Here is a 13,970-nt window from a genome sequence, read left to right as displayed (position 1 = left end):
CGTCGCGGAGCACAGGCTCCGGACGCGCAGGCTCAGCGGCCACGGCTCACGGGCCCAGCCGCTCCGCGGCACGTGGGATCCTCCCGGACCGGGGCACGAAGCCGCGTCCCCTGCATCGGCAGGCGGACTCTCAACCACCGCGCCACCAGGGAAGCCCTGCCTTCTCTTTTTAAAAGGTTTTGTGGCAACTGTTTTTGAACTGCAGCTACTTTCCAAACTAGTCCTCCTACTTCTTCAATCAATCAAAAATAAATTTTCAATGAAAATTTCTTTTTCTGATTTAAAAAACAGTGCGAACTGCGCCAAGTTCCACTATTGATTGCATTTCCAGTGAATCTGAATTCTTAATATTTAAGCCTGAAAACTGGAAATCAACTACACTTCAATAAAAGAAGTACTGATAACAACAACAAAAGACTGAAAAGGATAAAATAAAGGCAGAAACAGAATGGTATTCACTAGACTGGTTTTTATTTTGTGCTCCTGTGTTATTAACGCTTGATATTGAATATTATATTGATCAATTTTTAGAAAAAAGATCTGAATACAACACATTTCATCTCACATCAACGTAGAAAGGAAAACTTTGCCCTCTTCCATCAGTCTGGTGCCCCCATGTGTCTATGGCGAGGAAAGGCAAGACCGTGACGAACTCATTAACTAATTAATGCTTGCCTCAGTTTAAATCAACTGGGCTCAATGACAGGTCCTCACACGCAATACGGATAAGTAAACAATTCATTTAGAGAGCTGAGAGAAGGCATGAGTGGGGTCAAAGGTAACTAAAACCGTTAAAAAGATTGGAGTGACATTTAGCATTCAACACACGTTTTCTAATGAAGGCAAAAACAAGGTATTAAGATATCAGTCTTTCCAGGCACGCTTCCGTTTAAATATGCAGACAAAGTGTTGGAGCCTGGGAAGTTCCTAGAGAATCCAGTTATCAAGAGAGGCTCTAGTAATTACTGTAACCTAGTTTAACCTACGTGGGAGGGAAAAGTGATGGTAAATTCAGTTTCCAAAAAAATCAACATCACTGAACTTTGAAAATAATGATATACTAAGTATGCACCAAGGAACTAGGTATTTCTGAATCCTCCGGGCCAAGTTAAATTCCCCTAATTTACCTGAATGACATAAAACAAGAGTTCAAGGGGGGAAAAAAAGCAAGGCTTCCTTTGGCCACTCTCATGGCATCATTCACTCACCATGTCATGTATTTCAGCTATTTTTGTTTCTTGAAAACAGGGGGTTCATGGGTTATAATTTCCCCATATTGCCCAGCAGAGAGCCTCGTATATATAGAAAGAGCTCCATAAATAATTATGTAAATTTAAAGCCTTCATACACTGCCAGTCAAGCAGAATATTTCTGCCTAAAAAATTCCACTCCAACATTTTGAACCAAAGTAGAAACTAAGGTGCAGTAAAGGAGGGGAACATTTCTCATTTGAGATACTGCCACCCACTAGCATATGCACTTGTTTATTTCCTGCCAAAACATTCCTCTGCTTTATGTTTTGATACAGTCTTAGAGGAAAACACGAAGTAAACAAAGAAACAAAATGTGAGAGAACAAATGACTTAGTGGAGAGTAGAAATGGGAGGCTGTGTCAATAGAAGATTCTCTAATGATACACAAAACAACCACATATGAGTGGGTAACTTATAGGTCACTGGGGAAGGACCAGAAGAAAGGAAAAATTATCTGCCATGTGGAGAGGGGTCATATTATGTCTGGCATTGTCATCAAGCTAAAAACATGGATCCAGTGTGATGGCTCTTCTTAGCTCAGAAAGATGAAAGTCTTGAAGAATTAGACAGACGGTCTTAAAGTTCAGAATGCCTTCATTCGCTCACTATTCATTCAACAAATATTTGGGGAAGGTCTCCTATGCGCCAGGTGCTGATTTAGGTCCTTGGGGGTACTGCACTGAATAAGACAAAGTTCTTGTTTTCATTTCACTGAAGAGACAGCAAACAGGTAAAGAAACTAAGAAGGCCTCTCTGAGAAGACGACATTTGAGTTGAGAAATGTGTGAAGACTGCAGAGCTCTGGGACAGACTGAGAGAGGTCAGTATGAGGGAATGGGAAATGAGAACAAACTTAGTGTATTCTAGGAAGTGAAAGGAGGCTGCTTGGCTAGAAGAAGGTAAGGACCAGAAGGAGAGATGAGGCAGAGAGGTGGTCAGATTCTGGTAAGGAATTCTCAGTGCAGTGGGCGGGGCAACTTTCAGATAAACATGGTAGATGTGACATGCGTGTTTATCCATCCTTTCACAGACTCCACTAAAAAACATGAACGGAATTGAAAAGGTAAAACCCACAGGGCGTGCACACCCACACACTCACACAACATGGCAAAGGAAACAAAAACAGATGTGTGATGTCTATAAACTTTGGGATATTAGAAAAGGTTTTAAGTGTTACCTCATCCAGCAGAGAGGAAAAGGCTGACACCTAAGTGCCTGTTGAGGGGTAGAATCCGTGGTGTGCTGGTAAATGTTTCACAGTAGCTCTTTAAAGATGAACAGCCCTGAGATATGGCATTTGCCAATTTCCAAGGTGCAAAGACCTCTATGCTATGATCGATTTCAAGCTATTAACATGATGTTACTGAATATGGAATGGGAAGAGATGTACACAACAGGCTCCAGTATACTACGGGGTATAATGCAGACAACGGATTTACCTCTCAGATGCCCAAAAGGCAGACAATACGGAAATATAGTACCTTGGAGGATAAAGATGAAGCTTGGGGCCCAAAGCAGGATTGGTTTAGCTGCCTATGGAGTGGTCAGGTCTCCAAGCCCTTCCAACCCAGCAAAGCCAGATGACTGCCCCCTCATAACTTGCAGGAGACCAGGAATTTAATTTCTGGAGATTCTGGATGTGGAGGCTGGGGCAGAGCGGAGGGCAGTGGTTAGGCTCTGGACTGAGAACAGGTGTTCACAGAAGAAGGAAGGACAGCACAGGTGTTCAGAGTATGATCTCTAGACTAAGACTGCCTGGGTTCAAATCCTTGGTCTGCCACTAGCTGAGACATCTCGAGAAAGTTACTTTCTCTCTTCGGATCTCAGTTTCCTCATCTATAAAAAGGGCGTAACAGTAAAATCAGTACCTCATCGAGTTGTTGTGGGGAGTAACTGGGTTAATATATGTAAAGTGCTTAGAACCTGGTATGTAGTAAACACTATGTAAATGTTGTTATCATTGTTACGATTAAGGTATGCATAGAGGGCCAGGAGAATGACAGCTCCTTTTCCTTTTTCTTACTCAATGTATTCATCTGGATGTACATGGCAAAAGGTTAGAGGACTCATCCCTCAAAAAAAACAGAACCTTCCAGAGAAAAGGGCAATTTATCCTGACGTTAGGGACCCCTCCAACCCACCACCACCTGATACACCTGAGAGAAGCCCTGCCCACACTCTCACGGAGCTTCCACTCAAAGGTAAGTGCTTGACACGGTCAGGTACAGACATTCGTGGGCAACCCCCATCATGAAAAAGAGAGCCAAAGTCAAAAAGAGAAAAAAGGAAATCTGGGGAGTTAGGGACAGATGAGAGGCAGAAAGAATTTGAAAGAAATGTCACCTTGAATGTTCTCCAAAAGGCAACAGGATGTATAGCATCCGTAAAACAAGAACTGGATGCTTTAAGAAAAGAAGCTCTCAGAGGACAAGAAAATGTTCTTGCATATTAAAAGCATCAAAGAAAAAAGTCAAGGAGATTTCTCAGGAAAAAAAGCCAAATAGATACTGAGATGAACACTAGGAGAAGAATGACGAGACAATGATTTGCTTTTAATTGTGCCTATACTGCTTTGATAAAATAAAAATTAATTTTAAAGAGAACGACAGGAATTACTTGGAGGTTTTTTAGGCAAGAGGTTGACGTGATTTGGTTGACAGTTTATATGGCCACTCTGACTGCAAAATGGGAACTGGATTGGAAAGGAGCAGGTGAGGAAGTGGGGGACCAGTAAGGAAGTGATTATGATGGTTCAGGAAGATGATGCAGCTCAAAGATAGCAGTGGGATGGAGAGAAGATAGATATGGACTATGTGAAAGGAAGAACAACAAATAGAATGGTTTAGATGAGAAGCATTCAAAAGTCCAAGATGTCATCACGTGCAATGAAAAATGGTGGCTGCTTAATTCTGTTGGATAATATCTCCAACAGCTCACCAATCTAAACCTGCATTTCAATTGAGTGATGGAATTGTTCAGACCACCTTGACCCTGTCCATATTCTCTAGAGTTGTTGAGTAAACACCGATCAGAGTAAAAACAGGAGTAATACGTGCTTTGGGGTTTTTTTTTTGGTTAATGTTTAGAAATGAGGGCTCCTTATAAAGCTTAACGTAGCTTCAAGAAATCACTGGTGTGATTAAAAAAAAACAGTAATGACTCTGAGGTAGTTTTTATATGTCCCAAAATTTATTTACAAATATTCTCTTTTTCAAATACTGTCAAATGGTTTTACCATTTAAAAATCCAGAAGACACGTAGTAAAACATTATTGTTTTTCGGGCCATCATCATGTATTCCCTTCACATATGTCAACTTTTCCAAAGGCCCAAGCAAGGTATAGTCTTTCCAAAGTTTCCAGTCTTTTTCAGTTAAATGATATCTTGGCCTTTTTAATAGTCTGTGAACTCTCAAGAAATAAACTGAAGGGCTGGAGAAAGTGCACCAGCACCCAGACTTTAGACTGTAGATCTTGCAGTCTTTCTTTCCCCAACAAGCAATCATTTCTGAGCTATGAAAGTTTCATAGAATAAAATCAAGCAGTAAGTGTTTCTGAAACAAAACAAAATAAAAACAAAAGCAACACACACGCAAATGACTTGGTGATAGAGGGCATGCATCTGAAGGCCTCATAAACCCAAACTTAATCTTGAGGGTCACCAAAGATTGGGTGCACAGAGCCACGCTAATTGTTAAATTCAAACTATGGCATTTTCTATGTGATTGAAAGGCTGGGTGAAATAACCAGTCAAGGGATTCAAAGCTCAATACAGTATGATGACCAAACACCTGGGGAGAAATTACCTTGGTTTTTGAGAGAATGGGGGCAGCTCGATCAAGCAGCATCTCCACCACCTGCTCATGGCCACTCCTTGCTCCACAGTGCAGTGGCGTCAGCCCATCCTATCAAACAAGGCAACATCTTCAATTACAGTTGATGGGAAATTCTATAAATGAGTGCATTCGGTCAAGATTCGGCGCGGCGTCCAACGTACTGTGGGCCAGTGAGCTTCAAACATTTACGCGTGTATCTCATAAAACAATTTTATATTTTCAACTAGAGGACAGAATTTTTCATAAGTTTAAGTAGTTGCCAAGTGTGTGATTCCATACAAAACTGACATTTAAAAATATAACTGTTCCACTACTCTTTCGACTATCCAATGGAATCTAAATACTATAAGTAATTTGATATCCACCATTTAAAAAAATACACAAACCTTTAAAATAGGAATTTGTAACAGAAATTTTACATTGGTCCTTTTTGCTCCTGTGTGTCTATTTCCATTCCACTTCCCCCATATAATTTTATCTTCATGTAATATAATTTTACGCTTCAGTGTTTTTTATTGATTACGGTATCATATTTCCCTGCTGCAAAAATACATAAATTTACTTTTTAAAAAGGTTTAAAGATTTCCTGAGAACATAAGCCTTTATTTAAGAATCAAAAATAAATCTCCTGATTGGCATTATAATTATTCAAACACAATGGATCAAAACAGCAAAAATATATTACGCATTTTATGATTATTAAGCAAGAGCAACAATTTACTAAAAATTCCTCTCTGAATGAGACGTATTTTTTTCACAACTAGTTCATGGATCTGCTAATGAGTATTATTTATTGCTAAGATGAGACAGGGCTCAGCATCAATACTTCCCTAATTTTTGTTTTTATAAATGCTAGTGCTAAGACATCTTGCCTGCATAAGTAAGTAGCTGGACTTTTGTTTTGGCAGTGCCACTAATTCTCTAAACTCCTGAATTACACGCCAAAAGTCACTTAATAAACTTTCATCAAAGATTTCTTCCAATGATCCATCATAAGACATAAGGACCATTAGGTCCTTCCTTTTTGTTGGCAGCAATAGGACTTCTAAGCATTTGATATGCAGAGAATTGCTTATCTAATCACCAGACTCATGAGTTCTTAATAGGACACCAGTATTTTCAACTCTTCCCTTTTCCCCCTCTCCATCTCCCCTGCCCCTCAGAGGTTTGGCACCCTGGGGCCTTGTGGCTCAGAGTTAGACTCAGGCCTTTCCTTCGGACTAGCGGACTAGCGAGAAGGGCTACTGTATTAAAACATAGGTGGGATAGCAGAATTAACAGGGAGATGAGGAAGTGGAAATTTATTCACTTAAAACCATCTAAGTGGCTCCAAATCGTATGGAGAAGTTTTCACACACCCTGGCTTATGTGTTCCCCAACTTGAAGACGTCCTGCTGTTGACACTTAACACCTACCCTAAGGATAGTCACATTTTACAATATATCAAAAGTTGATTTAATGTATTCCAATCACTTTCTAGATTGTGTGAGCAGATCTTGAAAGTAAGCCTAATTATCCTAATATATAATCAATAAGGTACAACCCTATTTCTAAACTACTAGCTAAATCTCAGCAGAATTAAAATTCCTTGAAAAATGAGACTTGAATTGCAAATATGACATGAGCTGGTTTGTATATTTTGAGCATGTTTAAATATTCTACCTTTTATGCTGATTTAAAACATTTGCTCTTCTAAAGCAAAGTTAAGCAATATAACTGTCTTTCACGAGGAAACAGAATTTTCTTAATAAAATAGAATAAAATAAAATCTGAGAATAAATTAAAAGTATACCCTGAAGGCCAAACGTCTTCCCGGTAATGTAAAACCTGAAAATATCTGAAGGAGAAATAATACAATCATCGCATCTACCTTGCAACACACAAAAAATGTCACATTCTCCGAATGTGATTGCCTTTTATGAACTAAAAGGTCAACTTTAATTCTCCCATTTTCTCATAAGTAGACTCTATGATGTAAGAGGTGACAAAATGTATAGGCATTTTCTAACTGTGGTCACAGACAGAAAATTATTTACCTTTGAAAACTCATTTATCTTTGAAAATGATCTTCCCCCAAGCAAAATCCTACATACTGAATAACAAAGTGCTTGGCTATCTAAGAGTAAAATCTAACTCAACTCCTTAATCCTTTGAAGTACATTGTTCCTTACAGACAGATATTTTTGCTGACTTCATCTTTTTAAAAAAGTTTTAATTATGAAAAACTTCAAACATATTTCAGACTAAAGTAGACCGTATAGTGTAATGAGCGTCTAGGTACCTGGTGGGCAGCATCAATAAATGTCACCTTAGGATCCACCTTGATTCATCTATATCCTGACCTCTTCTCCTTTCTTATACTGTTTTGAAGCAAATCCACAACATTCGATCACTGTATTCTCACAACTACCCTTATACGGAAGGTACAATCTTCTTTTTGTAAATGAAGACTCTGAGGCTCAAAGAGGTTAAATGACTCATCCAGGGTTCCCTGGGCTGAATTCAGAATGAGGCCAGTACTGACTGCAGGGCAAATAAGGCATATCTTGGGAGGAGTTATTAAGACAAAGCCCCTCTGCTCAAACTTTTGGCCACTCAGCGCCTTCTTCTATCTACATTCTGCAGCTGCTACCTCTGATCTCTGGTGTTTATTTATTAAAAACTTACAGAATCTGGAGACTCAGCCAGGAAAGGTGACTTTTTTTCTGCAGTGTCAGAGCTGTGAAGGGCTTTCCATTCTAGCCACTCCTCCTTTCATCACCTCATTTCAATGATAAAGTCCGCGAGTTCCCCAAGAAAGGCCTCATCATCTTTGCTCAGCTGCAAAGAACTATCTGAAGCATAGCTCTTTCAATTGTAGTTTTACTTGCAGTATTTTAAACACTGATTGCAAATGGCTGACTCCTTTGGATCTTCTGCAAATTTGCTTTGAATCAGCAGGAAGCTGTACAAGATGTCACGACTATCTGGTTGCACAGACAGTGCCAGCCTGGCTGCTGGGACAGTCACAGGTCAGTGGAAAACTAGTGCCTAGAGTTAATGTAAGATCTTTAATTAGCACCACAGTTTCTACAGTCACGAAGACCGACACGACCAGCTAAAACCACAGGGAGCTGGAAAAGGATCTGCCATGCAGTGATTCACAGTTCAGTTAAAAAAAAAAAAAAAAAGCAGGCATTGACATTACTTAATACCAATTTTGGCGGGGGGGCGGGGAAGTAAACATTTAAATTTCGAACTAATTTCTTTGGCTTTGAAATAGGTGTGGCTTATCATTCATGTTCCTGATGGACTCTTCTGATCATGATACCCCTGGGTTCAAAAAGATCTTTCATAACTGTCATTCATTCCTCAGCCAGGTCTGAATTCCTCAGGTCAGCATTCAAAGGCTTCCATTCAGTCGCTGCTACACTTGATTCTCCCCTAATTCCCTTCTCTTCTACCGCAATTAAACGCTTCGCAGTTCTTGGAGAAAGCCTCTCATGTTCTAGCTTCTCTGCTTTGCACACACTGCTTCATGTACCTTGAAGTTCCCTTTCTACTTTTGCCAAGATCCAAATCCTTACCGTTTAAAGTACAGTTTTTCTTTGAAGACTTTCCCAAAGCTACACATAACCATTCTACCATCAGGATTCCCCTCATATTTTATCTGAACCTCTTTGGGGGAACCTAGGACTTTTTACTTGGTATTTTAGTCTTTGTGAGCTTGCATTATCAGTCCAATGAGTCTGTTTCTGACGACAAAGTTACTAGCTTAAAAGGGATACTTGAATCTCGCAGATAAGGTAACTCAGTATCATGTTGGTGAAAGGTGCTTACTAAAAATGACTGAGTGAATGAATGAAGGAATGGGTGAATGAATGGATTTTGGGCTAGTCTTCTAAAAACGTTTTCTAGTTAGTTGCTTAATAATTCCTTTCCTTCTTATCCTTTATGTTTAAGACTAGACTGATTTTGTGTGTCAGAAGTGCTATTATAATACCTTATTGTCCCAGAAGAATAAAATTTTCAATAGATAAGTGACTCATAAATTGGAATTACACTGAAGAATATGCCTGTCTTCTTAGCATTAAGAATAAGAAAGTAAGACCATAAAAAAAGAACGACATAATGCCATTTGCGGCAACATGCATGGAACTAGAGACTATCATTCTAAGTGAAGTAAGTCAGAAAGAGAAAGACAAATACCATATGATACCACTTATATGTGGAATCTAAAATACAATACAAAGGAACTTATCTACGACATAGAAAGAGACTCACAGACATAGAGAACAGACTTGTGGTTGCCAAGGGGCAGGAGGGGTGGGGGAGGGATGGAGTGGGGGTTTGAGATTAGCAGCTGCAAACTATTATATATAGAATGAATAAACAACAAAGCCCTACTGTATAGCACAGGGAACAATATTCAATATCCTGTGATAAACCATAATGGAAAATAGTGTGAAAAAGAAAGAATATATATATATATATATATATATATATATATATATATATATATATATAATATATATATTATATATAAACTGAATCACTTGGCTGTAGAGCAGAAATTAACACAACACTGAAATCAACTATAATAAAAAAAGAATATGAAAGTAAGAGAAATATGAGAATACTTGCTCTAAGATTTTTTCCTCTTTGTAATTCGGAACATTGAAAGCTTAAAAAAGCTATTGTGGATACTGTTTTGCAACAGTAGTGAACTGGTTTACAGAGCAGAGAACTCCTTTCCTTAAAATTAGAGGAATGCTTTTTCCAATACAAAATAAGGATTCTTACCTGCTCCCAATTCCTGGAAATTTACAATTAATGTACAGTGTCACTTTGAATGGGTCCTAGACTAAAAAGCAGTTCTTCAACCATACAGGACAGTATATAGCTTTGACCTCCAGTTGAAAAATGCTTGACAAAGGCAATTCTTGAGGCTCTAGGGAGGCTGCCTCAAGAAAGGCAGCATATGCAGTTGGACAGGAGAGAAGGAGAGAGGATGTGGAGTTGCCATAGTAACATTATGGGAAGGAAATGAAACTGCACGGGGTTAGTGATTTTTTTTTTTTTTTTTCCAATTCCCCTGATTTCTAAAGCGCTAACATAATGAACAAGTATCCCCTTGGGCAGAATTCTGAAGCAACACAAACTGGTGAGTCTAGATCTCATATTTCATTTCAGTGACAGTAATCTTATTAGTGAGGTAGGGAACTGCACTTTATTGGCTGGAAAAAAGGCCCTTTTGCACAAAGAGCAAAATCCTGCACACTCGAAGGTCAAAAAGATTTTCTTTCGAGCCTGGTTTTTCTGCAAAGCATGGAGCGGGACATTAAACCATCACACTTAGGAATAATGAACCCAGAATATGTCCTTAACAGGTTGACTTTGCTCAAAGCCAATACTGAAATGACACAAATTCATGACTTGGGAAATACTTTCAGAAAGAGAACATAGTTTATTTTGATTACTATCCTCTAGGTTCCTTTCTATTCTTCCTTTTAAGCAAAAAACATACTCAAGAGAAGGAAAAGGAAATCAAGCAGAGAGAACTCTGTGGATATATACTTTTTTCTATGTCATGGATATAAAACAGGATGTGATATTTAACTGAAGATTGAAAACAATGAAAGAGAAGGCAGGTAGTGCTCATAAGAGGACAGTTCTAATGATAGCCAGAGATCGATTAAAAGGCACCAATTACGTTCAATAGCAAAGCTATTCTCATATCTGTATTTTTCTCTAAAAATTCTGTGTCCACATTTTATGCATGTTCGGTAATTGTAGATTTGGCCTGAGAGAAAGTGAAATAACATTTTGAAACCCCTCTGCTGTCACAGGCACTTTATATTTGTGATCTTAGTGAATTTTTATAACAACTCATGAGAAAGGCATCAGAAGTTCCATTTATAGATGAGAAAGCTGCTCCACAGGATTAATGTAACTACCCAAGGTCACAGGCAAGTTAATGGTTCGCATTAGAACTTACACTCAGGGTTGCCTCCGTCAGAGGGACTGGATTTCTTCTACTCTACCAAGCAATCTCCTTTTAAGATCAAGAATTCATTTCTGCCATTTATACATAGGAGAGAAAAAAATCTCTTTCTAATGCTCTTCCTTGCTGTCATGCCATACATTCTACAAGTTTTGAATTAAACTAAAATAAGGTAAAATCCTTCTGTTGTTCTTTCTCCTTGGAAAAGTAGAGCTTTCTCTCTGAGCCTAGAACACACCTGTATACTATTTGTTGTGTATTTCTCCAGTCTGCTCTTTGTTTTTTGTTTTTTTGTTTTTTTGTTTTTTTTTTTACGGTACGCGGGCCTCTCACTGCTGTGGCCTCTCCCGTTGCGGAGCACAGGCTCCGGACGCGCAGGCTCAGCGGCCATGGCTCACAGGCCCAGCCGCTCCGCAGCATGTGGGATCCTCCCAGACCGGGGCACGAACCCGCGTCCCCTGCATCGGCAGGCGGACTCTCAACCACTGCGCCACCAGGGAAGCCCCCTCTTTGTTTTTTGATCCTTCTTTCTTATCTTCTTTTGTTTTAACTGAGTATTATTTAGTATTCTAGTGACTGATTCATCATATATATCATTGACTATCTCTTCCTTTGGCTTTTTAACTAAACTCTTTTTTCTTTTCTTTCCTTTTTTTCTCTAGTGGTGGTTCTAGAGATTAAAATATGTACCCTTGGACTTCCCTGGTGGCACAGTGGTTAAGAATCCACCTGCCAATGCAGGGGACCCGGGTTCGAGCCCTGGCCTGGGAAGATCCCACATGCCGTGGGGCAACTAAGCCCGTGCGCCACAACTACTGAGCCTGCATTCTAGAGCCCGCGAGCCACAACTACTGAGCCCGCGTGCCGCAACTACTGTAGCCCGTGCTCCCCAACAAGAGAAGCCACCACCACGAGAAGCCCGCACACTGCGGCGAAGAGTAGCCCGGCTCTCCGCAACTAGAGAAAGCCTGTGCGCAGCAACAAAGACCCAACGCGGCCAAAAATAAATTAATTAATTTATATTAAAAAAAAATGTATCCTTAACTTATCACAGTCTAAATAATAGTATTAATTATATAGTTACAGTATTTATATATTATGTATCGAACCAATATTATTCTCATGCATGAGAATTCTGCAATAATTCCATTTACGTTAGTAGTTTCATCTTTCCTGCTGTAAATATATATTTAACTTTTACATGGATTATAAACCTCATAACAGCTATTACTTAAACAATCAACTTTTTAAAAATTTAAGAAAATAATTCTTTATCTGTTTGTGACTTCTAACTCATCTCTACTTTATTTAGATCCACATTTCCACCTAGTATCATTTCCCTTCAGAATGAAGAACTTCCTTTAGTATTTCTTTTAGTATGGGTTTGATGGTAACAAGTTATCTCAGCTTTTGTTTACCTGAAACTGTCTTTATTTTACTTTTATTATGGAAATATACTTGTACTGGATATAAATTCTAGGTTAACAGATATTTTTTATTCAGCACCTTAAAGATATTTCATTGTCTTCTGACTCCCAGTGTTTCTGATAAGAGGTCAGATAACATCCTCATCATTGTTTTTCCATTTATAATGCATCTTTTCCTCTGGCTGCTTAAAAGGTTTCCTATTTTTGACATCCAGCAGTTTCAGTATGATGTGCCTCTGTGTGGTTTTCTTTGGATTTATCCTCCTTGGTTTGCTAAGTTTCCTAGGTTTGCAGTTTATGATTTAATTTGGATATATATATATATATTTATTTTTTTCCTACCCCATTCTCTTTTTCCTCTACGTCTTAGACTCTATTGTATGTATTTAGTTGGCTTGCTACTATTCCACAGATTGTTGATATGGTGTTAATTTGATTTTTAATCTTTTTGCTTTCTGTTCTTCAGTTTGGATGATTTTTATGACTTGTCTTCAAATTCACCAACTCTTTTCTTTCTTTATACTCAATGAGCTGTTTATCTCATCCAATGACTTAAAAAAAATTCAGATATTGTGTTTTTCTATTGTAGGATTTCTATCTGGTTCTTCTTAAATTTTTTTAAAGGTTTCCTTATTTCTCCCGAAATACTTCTTTTCTTCACCCATTATATCTGTCTTTTCCTTCAGATTATATAACATGTTTAATGTATAATAATTTTTGTGTGTGTGGTAGGCGGGCCTCTCACTGTTGTGGCCTCTCCCGTTGTGGAGCACAGGCTCTGGATGCGCAGGCTCAGTGGCCATGGCTCACGGGCCCAGCCGCTCTGCGGCATGTGGGATCTTCCCGGACCGGGGCACGAACCCGTGTCCCCTGCAGCGTCAGGCGGACTCTCAACCACTGCGCCACCAGGGAAGCCCTATACTAATTTTTAAATTATATACTGAGTATTGTGAATTGTATGTTAGAGCAACTCTGGAACTTGTGGGACTTGCTTTTTGGCTTTCAACAATAGGTCTATTTCAGTTTTGTCCTTATTCCCAGAGTGATTCCTTTAGTCCTGGGCCAAAGATGTTTACCAAGCCTCTCTGTTGTGGTAATTCTGTCTCCTGTGTAGCAGGTAGCTGCTGAAGTTTCTTTGAAGGTTTCAATCTTTTAGCTGTTATTTTCCTCTGACAACCTTGGAGTTTTACCCTGCACCTGCATAGTTCAGGGGTCAACCAAGGATTGTGGAGAGTTACATGTTGATTTCCCTCCTTTGTGGTTTCCTTCTTTCAGGGATTTCCCCCCCTAAATGTCCAGCCACTCTTATAGCCCCAAACTTGATCCTCTGTCCTCAAGACAATAAAACTGACTTTCTCCATGAGCTGTCATAGTACGTTGTACTGACTAGTGAGGGCTGCCATGTAAATACAGGTCTCCTCCTGTGTTATTTAGTTCTTCTAAAAGTTGAATTCATTCCAATTTATTCCTGCT

At 39.1% G+C, this 13,970-nt stretch overlaps 1 protein-coding gene across 1 annotated transcript in view; it reads right to left on the bottom strand.

Moving 5' to 3' along the window:
- The window catches only part of ANK3 (ankyrin 3), a 322,709-nt gene that overhangs the window by 146,129 nt on the left and 162,610 nt on the right, over window positions 1-13,970 (bottom strand). The window contains exon 9 of the mRNA XM_007458433.1: window positions 5,058-5,156. Coding sequence (XP_007458495.1) covers window positions 5,058-5,156 — 99 coding nt within the window. The remainder of the gene's footprint in view (window positions 1-5,057; window positions 5,157-13,970) is intronic.

This window comes from Lipotes vexillifer, unplaced genomic scaffold (assembly GCF_000442215.2).
Source record: "Lipotes vexillifer unplaced genomic scaffold, Lipotes_vexillifer_v1.1 scaffold1209, whole genome shotgun sequence".
Taxonomy (NCBI): Eukaryota; Metazoa; Chordata; class Mammalia; order Artiodactyla; family Lipotidae; genus Lipotes; species Lipotes vexillifer.
Note: the sequence above shows the minus strand (reverse complement) of the source record. Positions and strands in the feature narration are given on the sequence as shown.